General features: G+C 47.8%; 1 protein-coding gene across 3 annotated transcripts in view; it reads right to left on the bottom strand.

Annotated features, from left to right (window-relative positions):
* Window positions 1-20,615, bottom strand: part of mafa (MAF bZIP transcription factor a) — a 410,075-nt gene that overhangs the window by 388,656 nt on the left and 804 nt on the right. For all 3 annotated transcript variants that reach the window (XR_011949403.1, XR_011949404.1, XM_072517837.1), the window contains exon 1: window positions 19,745-20,615. This exon is cut by the window's right edge. Coding sequence is in view for 1 of the 3 variants with exons in the window: in XM_072517837.1 (XP_072373938.1) it covers window positions 19,745-20,615 (871 nt within the window). In the remaining 2 variants the exon portion in view is untranslated. The remainder of the gene's footprint in view (window positions 1-19,744) is intronic.

Genomic DNA, 20,615 nt, shown 5'->3' with positions numbered 1-20,615 from the left:
GCAGACACGTAGTTAATGGAGAATTAGGCAAACTAATTACACAGCTCTGCCAGTGACAGAAGGGGCAGGCTCTTGCCCGGATGGGAACTTTGATGAACGGGTGATGGGGCTGAGTTAAAATGTCTGTTGTCTTTCAGCTGCTGACTGGCCTGCGGTACACTCCAGGAAACTACCCCCTTTCCTTTTATTTCGGATTCGGCAATTTGGCTTCAGTCAGATCAAGTCTGCGTGTCCAGTGGCATGCGCAAACCTGAATCGGTACCACTGTTCAGCGATGTGCTCCTTACCGAATGAGAATGACATGGAGGGAGTTGCAAGGTGAGTTCCACCCCACCCTCCTTATCCCCCCCTCACAGTACCAAGTGGCTAAATTTAGATCCATGAGGAATTCTGTCGTTGTTGGCGAATCTCGCCCAGCCCAGTTCTCGCATCAGATTAATACCACATTGCCAATATATTACAGATGAACAATTTAACCACATCAACAAAAGACATAAATATTCCATTCATCTACAGTTCTCCGGATGATTCTTTTCTTTAATTAAAAAAAAATCCAAACAGCTATTTTGCAGTTTCTGTTTCGGGTAGCCAAATTCACCAATCTTACGCCTTTGCGTCCAGTGCACGTTTGGGAATGCCTGCCGCAGATTTCTGGTCAGATTGTGCGAGCTTTTCTATTTCTTTGCATGCTTTTGAAATGACCCCTGCAAGGTCCACCTCTTTGGGTTATCAGTCACAGTGTTGTCATTGAAACCAGGATCGCCTGCAGACATCAGACACTATCGAGTTACATGTAACCGGGCAATTGATTAACACACAACTAAAAGGACTGATCTTGCCATGGAATATACACTTCGCTTCTTTGGGGGAGGGCGAGGGGTGGTTGCTAAATATAAACTGATGTGATGACTTGCAGCGAGAGTGTGAATAATCCTCCAGGAAGGGGGTGCAAACTGGGAGTTCTGATCGAAATCCCAACCCTGGCTCAGCTGGTACCTGCGAGTCAGCAGGCTCAAATTCCACTGGAGCGGATTGGAGACAACACCCAGGGCGACACAGCAGTGACACACCAGCTCCCCCCCCCCCCCCCCCCCCCCCCCCAACCTCCTCCACCCCACAGGTCATTAAATCTCTGCCCCCTCTACTGTTGGAGGGATCTTACTGTGCATTGATCGGCTGCAGCATTTCCCACATTGCAGCTCTCTGCACCTCGTGTGTGTTAGGTCAGCCCAATGGCGGAGCAGGCTGGAAGGGACGAATGGCCTCCTCCTGTTGCTATTGCTGATGGCGCAAAGCCTTTGCCACCGCCTGCTATAAAAACCCTGTGCATGTCCCCCTGTTAAAGATAACGATTGAGACGAATGGTCACGTTTTGGTTGTTTGAAGTCCTCGAAACTATCCCGACCCTTGAGCAGTGATATCACCCGGGGAGGTGAGGGGTGGGTGTTGGGGAGGGGGGGGGGGGGGGGGGTTAAATTAATCGAAGGAAACGGGAAATAAGCATGAACTAATTTCCCACAAATCGCAATAAAAGAGCGCACATAATAACCGGCCGTCCCACTCCCACTTGTACAACCCCCCCCGTCCCCAGGTTTGTTTGTTACTGGAAATCACAGGTAAGTTTCACAAACCCCACTATTACTCACTATTCTGAGTAATGTTCTTGGGGCACAGCGGCCCCAATCCCCACCTCCCGCCCCCAGTTATGATGGAAATGAGAAGGTTTCCCTTGTTAGATCCCCATGGAGCGAGCAAGGTGTCACTCACCGCATGGCGAACATTGCACCAACTTTCCGCCTCGATAGGAATCCTCAAGCCGCAATCAAAAGCCGTTCGGTGTTGTTTCGTACACCACACATACACACAAACATATTTTTGACGACAAAACGTAGCTGTGCCTTTAGTGTCTCGGGGGCCATTCAGGGACAATTACAGTTTAATCGACAGAAATAAAGGAGGATATTGTTTCCGGTTTTATTTAGCATGCCGCGGCTTTTCTTTCAAGTCGTTTTGCTAAACTATCTTTTGCATCTCTAAGTACACCGACTTGTTTTATTTTCACCGCCTGACCTTTTCGAGATCGAGCAGCTTGAACAGTGAACGGAGCTGACATAACTTCCAGGGAGCTTGTTCGCAAATTATGGTGTGGGTATTTTTAAAATAAATAATAAAGCCAATAAATGATATGGAACCAATATCCTGGCAACATGTGGCAGCACAGACACATATTGACACACACACACAGACACAGACACACACACAGACAAACACTGACACAGACACACACACTGACACAGACACACACACAGACACACAGACAAACACTGACACGCACACACACTGACACAGACAAACACTGACACAAACACTGACACAGACACACACACAGACACACACTGACACACACACTGACACACACACACACATTGACACAAACACTGACACACACACACTGACATATCTACACACACTGGCACACACACACACTGACACAGACACACATTGACACACACACACTGACATATACACACACTGACACCCACCCACACTGACACACACTGACATATCTACACACACTGACACAGACACACACTGACACAGACACACTGGCATATATACACACTGACACACACACACACACACACTGACACAGACAAACACTGACACACACAGACACAAACGCTGACACACACACACTGACATATCTACACACACTGGCACACACACACACTGACACAGACACACATTGACACACACACACTGACATATACACACACTGACACCCACCCACACTGACACACACTGACATATCTACACGCACTGACACAAACAAGCACTGACACACACACACTGGCATATATACACACTGACATACACCCACACTGACACACACACACTGACACACACACACTGACACACAGACACACACTGACACAGACAAACACTGACACACACACTGACACAAACACTGACATGCACACACACTGACGCACACAGACACACACTGATACAGACAAACACTGACACACACACACTGACACAGACACACATTGACACACACACACTGACATATACACACACTGACACCCACCCACACTGACACAGACAAACACTGACACACACAGACACACACTGACACAGACAAACACTGACAAACACACACACAGACACACACTGACACAAACAAACACTGACACACGCACAGACACACACTGACACAAACACTGACACACACACGCAGACACACACTGACAAACACTGACACACACACTGACATATCTACACGCACTGACACAAACAAGCACGGACACACACACTGGCATATATACACACTGACATACACCAACACTGACACACACACTGACACACACACACACTGACACACAGACACACACTGACACAGACAAACACTGACACACACACAGACACACACTGACACAAACACTGACATGCACACACACTAACACAGGCAAACACTGACACACACACACACAGACACACACTGATGCAGACAAACACTGACACACACACACTGACACAGACAAACACGGCCATACACACACACTGACACAAACACTGACACACACACTGACACAGACAAACACAGACACACACTGACACAGACAAACACTGACAAACACACACAGACACACACTGACACAAACAAACGCTGACACACGCACAGACACACACTGACACAAACACTGACACACACACGCAGACACACACTGACAGACAAACACTGACACACACACTGACATATCTACACACACTGGCACACACACACACTGACACAGACACACATTGACACACACACACTGACATATACACACACTGACACCCACCCACACTGACACACACTGACATATCTACACGCACTGACACAGACACACACTGATACACACACACACACTGTCATATACACACACTGACACTCATCCACACTGACACACACTGTCATATCTACACACACTGACACAGACACACACTGATACACATACACACACTGTCATATACACACACTGACACTCATCCACACTGACACACACTGTCATATCTACACACACTGACACAGACAAACACTGACACACACACTGGCATATATACACACTGGCATACACCCACACTGACACACACACTGACACACACACACACTGACACACACACTGACACACACACATACTGACATATATACACACTGACACCCACCCACACTGACACACTGACATATATACACACTAACATCCACCCACACTGACACACACACACACATACTGACATATATACACACAAACACACAGACATATAGAAACATTGACACAACTACATACACATGCGCACACTGACATTTACACACAAACACACACACTGGCACACATGCTTACTTATACACAGTCACGCCCACACTGACACAGCCACACAGCTGTTGATACACACAGACACAGACACACACATGAACACAAAGACACACACACTAACACATACACATAACACATAATCTACACACAGCCACACTGACACAAACACTCACTAACACATGCACATGACACACACATACATTGCCAAATACACACAGCTGCACACTCAAGCTGATACAGTCACACACACTGGCACACACAGTCACACACTGATACACACACACAGTAAAAGCTTCCACCGACACAAACAGATGTGTACACTGACACAGACTCAAACAGTCTCAAATACACATGTTGAGACACAAACACACAGACACATACACACACTGACACAAACACACGCACACTGACACAAACACACACACTGACACAGGCACAAGCACACATACACTAACACATACAAACAGACACAAACACACTAACACAGACACACACACATACAGCCACGCACACACATACACTCACACACAAAGACACACACAATGGCAGACGCAGACATATAAACACAAAAACACACACTGACACATATACGCAAACACACACTGACGGATACAGAAACACATAAACTGATACATACGTGCAAATACAAGTACACACTGACACAAATACAGCTGTAAAAACACACAGACACGCAAACACACTGGCACAGTCACACACAACCAATGAAACACAAAAACATGCATACGCACAAACACAAACACATTCAGACACAAACACACACACTGACACAGGCACACTGACACACAAACAAACATGCACTGACATACAAACATTCACAGACACACAAATGCGCACGTGCACACAAAGACCCAAACAGACACACACACACCGATTCCACATGGTTACCCCAGGCACACAGCTCACACCGCGCGCGTTGCCCCGAAACGGTATCTCTGCACCGGTTACATTTTTATAAGCTTTAACCTAACCATTAACCACACCGATCTCGCATTTCCCAACAAAAATACAAAATTATAGCTTCCTTTTTTTAAATAGAAAGTACCATAAATCTAGTCGCTGTGAATATCTGGATAAGTGTTATTGAGGCATTCGGGTGAGTGATGAAGTGAGTCCTAATTCTGCCGTGTGCTGCTGACAGGCTCAATGTTAACATGCCCTGACCTAAGAGAAGGTTTGCGAATACGACACAGAATGTCAAGCAGGTCCGTTTTTACAGGTTTATAATTCTATTTATCCACACTGTGTTTTAGATGTACACCCTCGCAATTCCGCAGTCATCCGTCTGCGCTGGGCTGAGAATGCCAACTACTGGTCCTTAGCTGGATGTTAGAATCAGTTGTGTGCAAGCAAGTTAAAGATTTCTCTCTCGCCGCACCTTGAGATGTGATTGATTTGCGCTGACCTGCCCTGTCTATCTCTTCAAATGCATTTCCCTCAGTTGCTCTGCATTGCGCTGTGAAACCGAAGCAGCACGAATAGGTCAGTACATTTGCCATTTTCATTGCACTTGGCTTTTTTTTGGCGATGCGATTTTAAACTGTTATCTACAGTTGCCCCAACACAGAGCAACAAAAAAAAAACACCCCGCGTCTTGATCTGTCCCACAAGTTACGCGTTACCTGTCCCACATGTCAATGAATAACATGCTGCTTCATTGCTCTAGTTTCGGTTTCGTTTTCCCCCGAAAGGGTCACGTTCTGAGCTGCAGAAATCTCACCAGAAACGCTGGCTTCCAGGTGGCCTGAGCGCTCAGTACCGTCCAGCAGATTGAGGGGCTCGGGTGTGACTTTACACCTCAACATTGTAGAAATCACAGAGCGCAGAAGGAGACCATTCGGTCCATCGCGTCCGCGCAAGCCCTTTGAACAACCCACTTGGTTCGTCCGACATCGCCCGTACTATTCCTTGCAAGTTTCCTTCTGAAAGTTGCTATTGAACCTGCTTTCGCGGCCTTCTCGGGCAATGCAGCCCACATCATAGTTTTGTTCCCACTGGATGTGAATTTTGGACAGGTTGTGTGGGCCACGTACCAACCACGTACCAGTTAAAGTGGTCATGTGCGCAGTAACAGAACACAACTCCTTTGAGAGCGTGACTTATCAAACTCCTTCGAAAGTGTGAACAGCAGTGAACGTGTTCAATTGATTGAGAATTGACAGGAGAAGCAAGCCAGCTGGCTAAACTAAACGTAAAGGACACACACAACAATTACTATCCAGCAAACCCCCGCCCTCCCAGTATCACTGGACTGTGCATTGCAACTGTAACCGCACTTCACAATCCATCCCCAGTCTGTGAATCGCTCCCGGACTGCCTGAGGTCCGGGGAAGGAGCTATTTAAATCCAGTCCCCTGCTCTCGATTCACAGTCAAAATATGAACTCGTTCGTGGCCGTTCAAGTGCTCAAAGATGTGCGGGTTAGGTGGCTTGACAGTGCAAAATTGCCCCTTAGTGCCCAAAGGTTAGGTGGGGTTGGGGGGGGGGGGGTTAGTGGGCCTGGGCAGGGTGCTCTATCAGAGGGTGGGCGCAGACACTCGATTAGCCGAATGGCCTCCTTCTGCATTGTGGGGATGGTGTAGATTTTCTGAAGATGGCCTTGTTACGCGCGCACTGGTGTCCCCATGCGCTGGGATGAATCTGACAACGTGGTCAAACTGTGTGGAATCCATGTGCAAAAATCGCCCCCCCCCCCCTTCCCTCCCCTCTCCCCCTCCAACTTGAGGGACACAAACCCCCGCCGATTTCTCCGCGGTTTCAGTATGACTGGAGTTGCAGTTCTGGCTGAGAAGTGTTTCCACTCTTGTCACACCTTGTCACCTCCTTGTGTTATGGTAAGCCGTGGTGATGCTCCACTTCTCGGATCTGTTGACCGACACGGGCTCCCCTCCCTACTCCCAGTTTCTGATCTCAAACAATCGTGAAACCCACGCCGCGCGTCGCCCGCTGCGGCCGCCCATGTGGGTGGAGTGACATTTGAAAGTACGGCAGCTTCGGCGCACCGTTCACCTTCCTCCCATTGCAGAGCCACCTTTATACTTTCATTCTCTAGAACAGGCTGGATGACTGTGTGAGTGTGTGTGTGTGTGTGTGTTGCTATCTCTCTCTCTCTCTCAATGGCTCGTGGTGCATTCCTCTGCAATATTCCAAATTGGGGGATTTGACACGTACCGTGCAGACCGACACTTCAGGGGGCGGAAAAGCAAATCCGCGGTTTGGCTTGCAGAGAGAAAAGAACACCACGCCCGCGAACGTCAAATCCCCCCCAACCCCCACCCTCCCAATCGAGCTCAGATTTCCAGCAATCAGATCATTCGAATTTCTAGTGAAAAGATATCCAGGCAGAAACTGATGACTTCAGGCGGGGATGGGTGAACGAATAAATCGTGCGCACGTGAAAGGGAGAAAGAGAGAAATAAAGACAAGGGATGAAACAGGAGAAGAGGAAGGCAGCAGAGAAACTAGGAATAAGCAGATTCAAGACGGGTCTGTGCTGTGCACAGCATTGCAGCAGGATTTGTGAGATCTGTACAAGCTGTACAGATTCCCGCTCATTCTATTTTTCTGTACAGATTTTGCTACTTTCGAGATGCATTAAATGTATTCACTGGACGTGTGCGGCCCTGGCTGGGCCAGCATTTACTGCCCATTCCTAATGGCCCCTGAGGTGGCGGTAATGAGCCCCCCCCCCCCCCCCCCCCCCCGCCCCCCACGAACTTCTGCAGTTCATCCGGTTTAGGCGCTGCTGTTGGGGATCTAAGATTTGCCCCGCAGCGATGAAGCAACGCCCGCGTGTGGTCAAGTCAGGGTGGTGAGCGCCGGAATTGTCAACCAAAGGTCATTCTCACTGAATATATTTTGGACCCAAGTTTACAACCCAGGTACCCATGGCATCACTGCTGGTACGCCTCTTATTGGCATCCAATCAAATTGCAACGAAAGCAATTTCAGGTAAGATTGGTCATTCGCGACTTTGGTGAGGCGGGTTGTCCAATTAAACGCCGCGCCAGCCACTTTTAACATGACAGGCACGAGCAGACTGCGCCAATATTTCACAGGGAGCGATACTAAAGCCAGTGTCCTTGATACAATCAGTAAAAGGCAAAGTCGCCATATTCCCAGATGGCCATTGGCTGCTGACCCCTATTGAGAGGAGAGAGCTGACTGGTGGCGATTTAACCTGAGGATAACCACACCTCAGGCGAGGGCGAGGTTGAATAACCTCAGTGTGAGGGATTTGGGTAGTGAGTCAGTAGTCAGTGGTCTTATAGATCACAGCGGTTACTCTCCATTGCGTGATCTTCCCCGTTCTTACAGAAAGACCAAACACAATTTGAAATAATGAACCTGAGTCGTGTCCGTAGTATTTGGAGAAAGTCGGACAGATTTATTTTATTATTTTTTGTTAGAGAGACTGGGAATTGATGGTCCCGCGGACAGGAGCGTGTTGACATCCAGACACACTTGTCCAATGAGGCTGTGTCAGGATTTTTCCTCAAGGGGATGATTTGCTTCTATGTGTAAATCCTGACAAAACTCATGTTGGAATCTCCCCGTGTCTGCGTGGGTTTCACCCCCACAACCCAAAGATGTGCAGGGTAGTTGGATTGGCCACGCTAAATTGACACTTAATTGGAGAAAAATAATTGGGTAGTCTAATTTTAAAAAAAAACTATGTTGGAATGAATCTCAAATAGGGACATGATCAGAAACCGATCTGGTCCGTCCATTCGGTGCTGAATTGATCTCATATGGCTCTTACATTCCTACTCTGCGCCATGCAGGAGGGAACACTTCAGTTGGACTTTATTGATCTTATTCTGCATTATCCACTTGCTGCATTTCTCCCCAATCTATAAAAACAAGCCAGGACACTTTCTTTCCTTGTGCATCGCGTTCCAGAGGGACTAAACTCTTTTAGTATTTGGAGTGAGTGGCCAAAATAAATGCAGGACGTCATGTACTAAACGGTTCGAAAATGCATTTCGCAGATCCTGGCAATGGAGTGAAACCTTTCAACTGATAGATGATGCGAGATGTGGCCGTCTGCATGTGGACTTGTGAGGCTGACAATGAATGTAAGGCTGGTCCATGAGGAATGCATGTAACCCCCACTACACACACACACATAGACACGCCAGGAGACAGGGCAGCATTTCAAATGTCTATCCTTTGATTTAAATGTGCATATTTTAAGAAATGTATTAGAATGAATGGTTGACGTTTATTGTGCTCTCTTTGTGTTAACTTTATTGGAGCGTCGGTGACAGTTTGAGGACCATTTAACATCAGTTTGAATTCAATGTTTAGTGAACTAGCTCTGGCAGAAGGTTGATAGAATGGTAGAAACCCCTTTTTCACACAACGAGTGGTTCCAGTCTGGAATACCTGCCTGGGAGGTTCGATCGAGGCATTTAAGAGGCATTGGATGATTATTTGAGTAGAAACAGTGTTTAGGGGTACGAGGCAAGGGCAGAGGAATGTCACGAAGTGATGGGATAGTCGAAGCCCCATGATGATCCTGTGGTGGACATCGTCACCTACAGCAAGGCCAATGTTAATGCTTTTCGCCATCAGTTCTGGTGCCCAGAGCAAATGCCATTGAATGGTTTTCTCATTGAGGTGCTGACTGGCCCGCTGTGCATTAGCATCTAAACACAGGCTGTAATCCTACTCTTTTTGTTTAATGGAAAAATAAATCTTGAATGTTTTGATTATGGTTCAGAGTCACATGCCTGCGGTAACCAAAGGAATGCGCCTGTCGTGGGCGGATTGGACTGTAAACATGTGAACAGAAAGGAGAGAAAACCAAATGGATTTGCAATATCTATGGCGCTTTTCACGCCCCCAGGACATCCCAAAGAGCTTTCGAGCAATGGGGTATGAACTGGCCTCGGGAGCCAAGGTAAACCGTGGCAAGAGCGAGGCCATGTTCTTTGGGAACTGGGCCGACAGGTCCTTTGTCCCCTTCACTGTCAGGTCAGATTACCTGAAGGTGCTGGGGATATGGTTCGGAGCTGCTGGGGCGTGCACCAAAACCTGGGAGGAGCGCATAGCAAAGGCAAGGCAGAAACTGGGCTGGTGGGAGCAACGCTCCCTCTCCATTGCGGGCAAAACCCTGGTCATCAGGTGTGAGGTACTCTCGGTGCTACTGCACGTGGCATAGGTCTGGCCCATTACCCGACCTAACGCCACAGCAGTCACCCGAGCCATCTTCAAATTCATCTGGAGATCCAAGATGGACCGTGTCCAAAGGGACACCATGTACAAACCTCTGGAGAAGGGAGGGCGGAACGTACCCAACGCCTCCCTCATCCTGTTGGCCACCTTTGTGTCCAGCTGTATCAAGCTGTGCGTGGACCGCCAGTATGCAAACACCAAGTGTCACTACATACTGAGGTTCTACCTGTCCCCGGTGTTACGAAGGATGGGCCTGGCCTCATTGCCGCGGAACGCTCCAAGTAGTTGGACCGTACCGTACCACCTGTCCTTCGTGGAAAAGGTTTTGAAGAAAAACACCTTTGACCACAAGGCAATGAAGCAGTGGTCAGCACGTAATGTCCTCGAGGCCCTCAGGGAAAAGGAGGCCGTGGATGACGTTGGATGGTTCCCTGAGCAGACTGCCAGAGTCATCTGGCAGAATGCCTCATCACCAGAACTTTCAAACAAGCACCAAGACCTAGCTTGGCTGGTGGTGAGAAGGGCCCTCCCTGTCAGATTCTTCATGCACACCCGAAGGCTCTGCGCCAATGCACGCTGCCCTCGGAGTGGCTGTGGGGGAAATGAGACGGTCACACACCTCCTTGTGGAATGTGCCTTTGCAAAGAAGATCTGGAGAGAGATGCAGTGGTATCTGTCAAGGTTCATCCCGAACAGATCTGTGACACACGACTCTGTGCTCTACGGACTGTTTCCAGAGACACACACCGAGACAAATATCAACTGCTGCTGGAAGGTCATCAACTCGGTGAAAGACGCTCTTTGGTCTGCCCGAAACTTGCTTATCTTCCAGTGTAAAGAATTGTCCTCGACCGAGTGTTGCAGACTGGCACATTCCAAGGTCCAGGACTACGTGCTGAGGGATGCCCTCAAGCTTGGGGCAGCTGCCGCCAAGGCGCAATGGGGAAAGACCACTGTATCAGGTCTTTCCAGCAAATGTACACCGAGGGGCGGGTGACAGTGTAAACCCCCCTCGGTCTGGGCCATTAACACTCCAATGTATAAAACAAACATGACAATGTAAATATTTAAGAAGGAATTGTAATGTAAAGAGTGATATGTGTATAATAATATCAAAATTGAATGGAAGAAAGTCAAGGCACTGTGTAGCTCTGACGGAAATGTACAGTCAAGACAATTCGAAATGCTCTGTAATGCTTATAAATTTTATGAATAAAGTATATTTTTTTGAATAATAAAAAAAGTATGTAACAGCCAGTGTAGTGCAGAGGAGGCGATCCCATCAACGAGAATTTCCAAACAAAAATAGTGTCGAAGTGATCATTAGAAATGCACGCTCCATCGTGTCCGTTTCACTTACATTATTCAGTCAAGGTGAGGTTCGCTGATTGACCGAATGTGACATTTTCCGCTGGCTCTGTCCACGGCGAAGCGGTGTGCACCGGGGTGCGACTGAATCGAATAGAACACAAGCAAACACAATTGGTGAAATGCAGGAAGCAGCAACTGGCGATGACCCGTCAGCTTTGCCCCTTGGCTGGCTCACACCAGGGTTTAGGTTCCCGCGCCTTCACCTTGAAAAGGTTCGAGTCAGCCACAAGGAAACGCCCCAAGTTCATGCTTGTACCGATTGTGCACCGCCAACATGTTGGCTTCTAACCACCCCCTTCCCTCCACACAACGCTGCTCACTTGACGACCCGGAATCTACTTTGGTGTTTTTAATGAAAGTGTATTCTGTGTTTGTGTTTTCAATGAATAATGATACACTGGGTGTTGCCAAGTTGGAAGCAGAGTTTGCAATTGGCCATAAATCTGAACAAGACCACTTCAGAGCAAAAAGGCGCTGAAACGATTGACACATCTTAGGAGACAGGACATGTGACAGGTTCTGAGCGGTGTGCGTTTAGAAACTTCTGCCAGTGCAGAGGGCAAAAAAAAGGTACCAAATGCTCCCCCTGCCCCCCCCCCCCCTTGCTTAGAGAATGTCCATTCCCGCCCCCCCCCCCCCCCCCAGAAAGTGGCCTATCCAGGGTCCAGTGTGCTGATTTTATTTTGCCTGACTCGAGTCCGGCTCTCTGTTGGGGTTGGCCAGAGTTTGGCGTGAGTTTGAGAGAGCCTTCTGCCCAAACTACTCTGGACTATCAGACTGCTCGGCCGGTTCACGGTATACATTCTGTGACCAGCATCCTGTGCAGCTGCCGAATCGGCAACCATCGAAACCCCTGACGGCAGAAGCGGGGGGAGCGCAGGGGAAGGGGTGTGGGTGGGGGATGGGGGGCAGAAAGGAAATGCGTCTAAGTTTGGTTCAATCACATGCCACCAGGTACGTCCTTCGATCGGTGTAACGAATCTCCATGACCTCTTTTTAAATTTAGTTATTGAAAACTTTTTCAAAAAGCTTTACCAAAAGATGGGCAAAGGTGGAGAGTTTTCTCCGGATCCTTTGCAGAATTGCCAATCGGGGAATCCCCACCGAAAGATGCCCAGAAATTGTCCATTCCTTGATCAAACCAGCCGGATTCTCCACGGGCAGTTCCCACTCACTTCCAGGCATCTGGGTCCAGAAAGCATTGTGATCTAGATGTCCTGTTAGCAATCTGTTCCACCCGGGCCCCTCTCGTGATTGGAGCCGGTTCAGAATAGAAGCCCCCTAATTTCCATTAGTTCCGGGTGCAGACTGTGAGGGCTGCGGGGTGGCTGGAAACACAGAAAACCTCAACCGAGGTATCAAGAATTGGTGGGAAGGTTTGTGAGGGAGGGAGGCAGGAAGTGAGGGAGTGAGTGAGTGAGGGAGGGAGGGACTGAGGGAGGGAGGTGCAGGGTCATATCATGAAAAGCATTGGCGAATAACCGGTGCAACCTCACAGCGAGCTTTACGTAGATTAGTTACGTGCTTCTTTGCAGAACTGGATAACCCATCCCGGTCATCTTGGCCAGACTCCCACCTGCAAGGCCGTGTTTGTTTTCGTACTGTGCTCACCCCAGTCCAACGCCGGCATCTCCACATCGTGTTTGTTTTAATCATTGGGGAACAACAATAAAAGGGGTGAAGAGAGAATGGAAATTTGGGGACATAATTAGAGACCTCTCCGATCGTTGTCCACGCTGCTTCTCCACAATGTCTGGAATACTTAATGTATCTTTGCTGAATTTTTGGGGTGGGTCTTTCGGAAGGTGTCAACTTCAGGGGGCACTTATTTTGTGATATGACTCGTATCAGGGTGCAAACTCCACCCCCCCCCCCCACCCGGTGACAACTCTGCCGTTACATATTGCCAGTGGTTGTAACCTTTCCAGGTGGGGTGGGGTAGTGTACGTGTTGTGCTGTTGGAACAGTTATTGCTGCAGCTATTGTCTCTTATCTGCCATCACTTCAAGCAGCCTCAGAATTGGCACAGCTGCGCCTGCGTAACCGCCTGTCATTGAACAGCTTTCGGCTGGTTTCAAAGAGTAAAAGAAACAAAAAACCCCAGGACCAAATTCAAGGTTCAATTTAAAACCCTTCCTTGTTAGGCGACGTATTGGCAATTTAAATTTGCTCATTTGGGCCCATTTTAAAGCATGGGCTATTCTGGGAATGCGCCTTTGGGCCCTGGTCAATTCCACGCACATTCTGAATGTCACAGACGTGAACATTGTAACACCCACACACACACACAAGACGAACAAAACCATGTAGGACAGCTCAGACCCGTGTGTGGTTGCAGTGATTGTGACCAAATCCAGGTGTCTAAAGTTTAAAGGCATGTTTCTCGCGCGCGAAATTCTCAGCTAGTTTCTTGCCCTGTGCATTTCTTTGCTCCGCATTTCCAAATCAGTTGCAGGTTTACTAACCAGTTGCGATCTTTTAATCTCTTTTCGCCTTTCTTAAACAGTGTTAAGGAGGTTGTTGAAAACCGCGACACTTGCGATCACCCCCCCCCCCCCCCCCGCAATCCCGCCCCCGAACCTGTGCAGTAACTTTTCACAGCCCAGTGTTTTTTGCTTTTAACTTCGGTCTGTGACACCCAGTCCAGCTCTGGGCCGCGGGGCTGATTGTTTGGGGTTGGGAAAGAAACAAATAGCGACTTTTAAAAACAACCCAGCAATGCTGATTGTAGTGGAAATATTAAAGAGGGTGAGACAGAGGAGAGAGAGAGAGAGAGAGCACAGTGCACTTTACATGTGCTGCATATCTTGTCGGGGTGGGGGGGGGGGGGGTGGCTAGTGGAGAGAGATTATTATTTTACGCAGAGGATTGGAGTGATGTGGAATGTACCCCCCCAACCCCACCATGGGCGCCAGAAACAAAGTCAGTTGTAACTTTCAAATAAGAAATACTTATTTGGTTGGAGGAGGGGGGGGGGGGGGGAAGAGGGGAGGAGAATGACAATTTGGGCAAGAGGAAGGGGTCGGGGGTCTAACTGAATGCCGCTTTCTAAGAACAGGCACCAGTATGTCGAATGTGAGAGAATGAACTAAAGTCACGTACTGCACTGTGGCTCCCATTGCCGCTGTCACTGAATTCCACCTGCTTACTGGAAGCCTACATTTCTGCCCATATATTTTTATGTAGGCTGATCTGCGCGCGCGTGTGTATATGTGTGTGAGGTGTGTTTGTGAATGTGTGAATATGTGGGATAATGTACAAAGAAAACGTACGGTGGACGAGGGGGAACTCGGCTGGAACAAAGTAAGAGTGTGAAAGACAAAGATGCTCTGGGAGAAAGTAGGTGTGTGTGAGCGAGAAAGTAAGGTGGTGCGTGTGGGTTTCGCGAGAGCAAGAACCGGAATGTTGAATTTCAAGCCTTTTCTTGACACTTGCACCGCTCCACGCAGTTTTAGTGCCCGCTGCACTTTACCAATCTAAAGCTGGACGCTCTCACATTTCAGTAATAGAAAACGCCTCTCCCCTCCCTTCTGACCAAAAGGCATGTCGTTTTAATTCTTTCCCTGGCTTGTCCTTGACGGAAGTCGGGCCTCCAGTTGAGGAATACAGCATTGGAGAAAACGCCGGGCAATGCCATGCAACGAATAACTCAAACAATGCCTCCAATTCACCTCTCTTTTAATCTGCAGACTCCAAACGCCCGGACACGTGAGGCTGAACTAATCTCTGCGCCGAACTTACTTTCTGCCGCGCGCTTTATTTGCCGAGGGGCTGCAGTGCCAGAGAGAGGAGAGACTCTCTGAAGTCAATCAGTCGCTACTCCTGAAAAGCGCCGTGGACTTCCTGTCCCAGAATTGGATCCAGCACCTTTGAAGAAATGTGCCCTTGCAAGTTCCTCATGTCTCAGCAACAGAAACGCTGCGGGTCTGATCCCAGTAACGAGCTCCAGCATAAATCATTCTGGTTATTAATGACCATAGTTTATACAGAGGATGCAAAAAAGTAATGTATTATCTATCACACATCCCAGCACATGGCCCGGTAGCAAGATACTAAAGGGTTGACATTATCACAAAAACCCCGTTGCAAATCTAGGGGACAAAGAACCACTAAGTCTATCTGCCTATTAAGTATGTTTAAATTGAAATACTTCTGCCTGCTAACTGTTGAGGCCTCACTGTTCGCTGTATTTCGCGCCAGCTTTGCAGCAACAGACTGTGCTGAAATGGCTTGCCTTCCTACAGTCACACAGAGCATCACTTCCTATCATGGATGGTGGCCAGACATCACACAGACACATCTGATAATATTTCCGTATTGTTTCACATCAAATAAACTTTCAGCTGCGGCGATCGTGATTAAAAACGTGGTTCGTGACGGGGGCCGTGCTGACAAACAAAAAAAAATGCAATAAACATTTGTACACGAGACAAAATAAGACGAGTTGTAAAAAAAGCACTGGCTGGTTAACCCTTTGACGAAGAAGTTTTGCTTTCACTGTGCACGCTCTCCCCAGCCTGGTTCACCTCGGCTAGTTGACGATTCACAAATTGAAACAGTCAAAACCGAACAAGCAAACACCCAAATTCACCAGATGACCAGTTTCTCTGCTAAGCCCTCGGCCTGCCTGCCCCTGGAATTAGCCCAAGGAGTTAAAACGCTTTTTCATTTCGAATTCGAAGGCCTGATTGATATATTTGTCTCGATTTAACCTTTAGCATGCTTTAACCTGAAGCGATTGTGTTTGCAATTGGTGACCTTCCAAACGATCGATAGCGGCCTGTTATGTAAGGGAGATAATATCAGCGTGTAATTTACCTGTGCCTGACTGTGTTCACAAATTGAATTCCGTTCTCTTTTGACGGTGTGTTATTTTCTCGCTGTAAAGTTTGAAACGGAAAATTCTGCCACTGACTGGTCGGCGAATTCACCAGCTGAATTATAGATACATTATTTTTTTCTTATCTGCCAGTTCTATAATATTCGGCCTCCCAAACACTGGGTCCGGCTGTTAAATGACCTTGTGGAGGCAGCCGAGAGATTGGGAACCGGGAGATGGTGCATTTCCTGCCGGTGTGGAGGGGAGTAAAGGACGATTCGCTGGCCCGCAGAGATCTGACAGATGACCATTATGGATTATATATTAAAGTGTTTTATTGTTTACGTTTTATAGGCATTGTAATAAATGTGCAATAAATTCGACACTAGAGATGACAATAAGTTTACGCCTGAATGTGCCCAATGCCCTACTCTCGGCGGTTCCCGTTTTCCTTAAAACACACAGTCACACACCTCGACGCGCAGCCGTTGGGACATTTTAAACTCTATTTTCTTTCGCGAGCAGAATGACTTCAGTAAAATTGTTAGAATGTCAATGAACGACAGCAGCCATCAGGAATCCCTTTACTGGAAATGTACACACGCCTTTTGCAGTCATTTCCCCAAAAGTGAACTTAAAAAAAAAGATGTCCTCCCAGTTAATTCCCCACCAGTATTTGCAACAAAACAAAACCGAATTTCGAGCTAAAATCACCACTGAGGTTTAAAAAGTGTCAAGCTTCTCGTTGCTATTCTGAACCATCTACCTTTCTGGCTGGGGACTTGTGTTTTGATCTCTGAGCAAATATAATTTTGGCATTGATGTTAATATTTTGGACGAAAGGCCAGTGAATGAGAAACTCAAATTTGGCTGGTTGGTTAACAGGATAACAAAGCGAGAATCATTAAAAAGCGACCCCACCCCCCTCTCCATGATAGCCATTTTCAGGTACACCCCGGGTTTTAGTTATCTATAAAACCCATCAAATGCGCACATGTCACATCCCCATTTCCACCCCCTCTCCCCAATAAAAGGTTAGAATTCAACAACTTTAATTGGAGGAAATAGGCCAAAGGAATCAGGGCAGATAATTGAAAGGCAACACACGCGAGGTAAACTTACAGGTGCCTCGTCAAGAATTTAAGATATATTATTTTGAGAGGTTTGTGCAAGTTGAAAGCAAAAAGAGTATTGAATTCCCGCCAGATTTCAACATTTAGTATGGTTAGTCCTTTCTAAACTTGAACTGAGAAAACTAAACAGACACACATAGGGACACATATAGACACACATGCATACAGAAAGACACACATACAGGCAGACGCACATACGGGCAGACATACATGCAGACAGACACACATGCAGACAGACACACAGACAGACACACATACGGACAGACACACAGACAGATACACATAAAGACAGACCCACATGCACACACACACATACAGGCACACACACATGGCAAAGGGAACACAACCTGGAAATTAACGGCGATATCACAAATAATCACTAACTCTAGCCTAAATCGAAAACATAAATCTGGGTAAACGCCGTATCTTGTGTGTTGACTGCCGAATATGTTGTGACTTAACGTGGAGGCCAGTTGTGTAAAACAACCGAACTCCCGATCACTTCCCACTCTGCAGGAATTGTATTTTTTATGCACAACTTTTTAATGTACTAGAATTCTAAATATATTTTCTTGCATTTTTCCACTTACTTATTATGTGTGTGTGTGTGTGTGCATGTGTGAAACATTTGACTGTAATTCAGTCACACATAGGGGGAGGAATCATACCGCCCCATATAAATGTCAACCTCCCCACTCCACACTCACACAGAAGGTTAAAAAACGGGCTCCTCCCCTTTCAACAAGACTTTGCTTGGAACTGCGGACTGATGATAAAAGTGAAGGGCCGTTCGACGCACACCTTCCGCTTCCCAAGGTTCAAAGAGCATGCTGCAGAAAGCTCAACTTTTGGTCAATAAAAAAATATTTATTTGCGGTCGGAGACCATTGCAATGCCGCCCATGTGAATCCATTCCGAGATGTCTCCCCTCCATTGGTCCATCAAAGCAATTTAAAAAAAAACCCAAAATCATCTTACCTTAGTGCATTAGACTTTTTATACAGGGGAGAGGGGGGGAGGGGTGGGGGGCGGGTACGAGAAGCTTCATAGACCTACCTCTAAAAATGTACACAACATGCCTTAACTTCGCCTCTACAATCGGTAAGGATACAATACTATAAAAGTGTAATTAAATTAAATGACATCCAACGCGCACACACACATACACAGTGAGAACCAATGAAGTATTCAGCTGCATGACGAATTACACAGTTAACCCAGAACACATGGAAAGGGTTTAGCCCACGTTTAATAAACTTATATACTGTTCTGCGGATCAACACACCACTTTATATATATATATAATGTCCCACACGTTATGGCAGTAACTGTTTTCCTTAGCAACAGTCCCAGTCTTTGTTATACAGAAATCCAGTCTGTCATTTCTCTCGTTGCAGAAGTTCAGTGCATCATACATAATGAAAAAGTTTGATGTTTGCAAAGGCCCGAACTAACGTTAAAGCAATCCCCACCCCCTCCTCTCCCTTGGCAGACGCAAACTTTGCTTTCAGGGAAGGATGTCAAACTTTGTTTCGTTTTTTTTCTCGTCTCCGAGTCAAAAAGAAAAACGAGCAACAGAAGGAGTCACGGATATAATGTCTTGCCATGCCTCAATAATTCATTTTTAAAAAAGAAATCCATTTTCAACAAGCTAATTAAATCCATACATGTCCAGCATGCAGGTTTATTAATAATATGGTCCTTTCATTTAAAAAAAAACACCAAAAAAATATAGCAAGCATAATGCATGAGATGACAGGGAGAGAGAAACGGCAGTTTTTGTTTTGTATTAAAAAAAACTTTTTAAAAAGTTTTTTTTGGGGGGGGGTTTGGGGGATGGGGGCACAGCAAATCCACAAACTCACATGAAGAACTCCGGAGAGGAAGGGTTGTCGCTGGAAGATCCTGTTTCTCTGAAGCCGCTGGTCACCAGTTTCTCGTATTTCTCCTTGTAGGCGTCCCTCTCCCGGACAAGTCTGCTTATCTCCTGTTTTAAGTGTTCGACTTGCTGCTGCAGCTGCGTCTTCTCGCTCTCCAACATGTGCCGCTGCTGCACCCGCTTGAAGCGGCAGGACTGAGCGTAGCCCCGGTTCTTCAGGGTCCGGCGCTTCTGCTTGAGCCGGATCACCTCCTCCTTGCTGACCCCCCGCAGGTGGCGGTTCAGCTCCCGCACCGACATGGTGACCAGCTGGTCGTCCGAGAAGCGGTCGTCGTTTCGCAGGTGCGGGTGCATTCCGCCGCCGGTACCGCCGCCGGTAGCGGTGCCCGTGTTGGGGGTGCCCAGGGCGGCCACTCCTCCCCCTGGGTGCTGGTGCCCCTGGTGGTGATGATGGTGATGCTGCTGCTGCTGCTGGTGGTGGTGGTGATGGGGCACCACCGTGCCGGCTGGAGGCATCTCGTCTCCGGCCATGCCCGCTCCGGCCGCCGGTGCATACTGCTGCTGGCTCCTGTAGCCCTCGAAGCCCGCCTGCATCTGCTGATGGGCGCTGTTGATCAGGGCCTCGACCGCATCCTCCGGCGTGAAGCTCAGAGCGTCCGGGTTCAGCTGCTGGTAGTTGGTCATCCAGTAAAAGTCCTCCAGGTGCGCCGCCTTCTGCTCCCCCGGGCTGGGAGCGCTGAAGCTGGGAGAGGGGGGCACGGAACTGCACGGGGTGCTCATTGGGGTGGACGACAGCGAGCCCCCGATCCGGTTGCAGTGGCTGCCCGGATTGCCTTCAGAGTCGACCGGTTCCTTTT

This window comes from Scyliorhinus torazame, chromosome 10, assembly GCF_047496885.1.
Source record: "Scyliorhinus torazame isolate Kashiwa2021f chromosome 10, sScyTor2.1, whole genome shotgun sequence".
NCBI lineage: Eukaryota > Metazoa > Chordata > Chondrichthyes > Carcharhiniformes > Scyliorhinidae > Scyliorhinus > Scyliorhinus torazame.
This window is presented reverse-complemented; position numbering and strand designations above follow the sequence as displayed.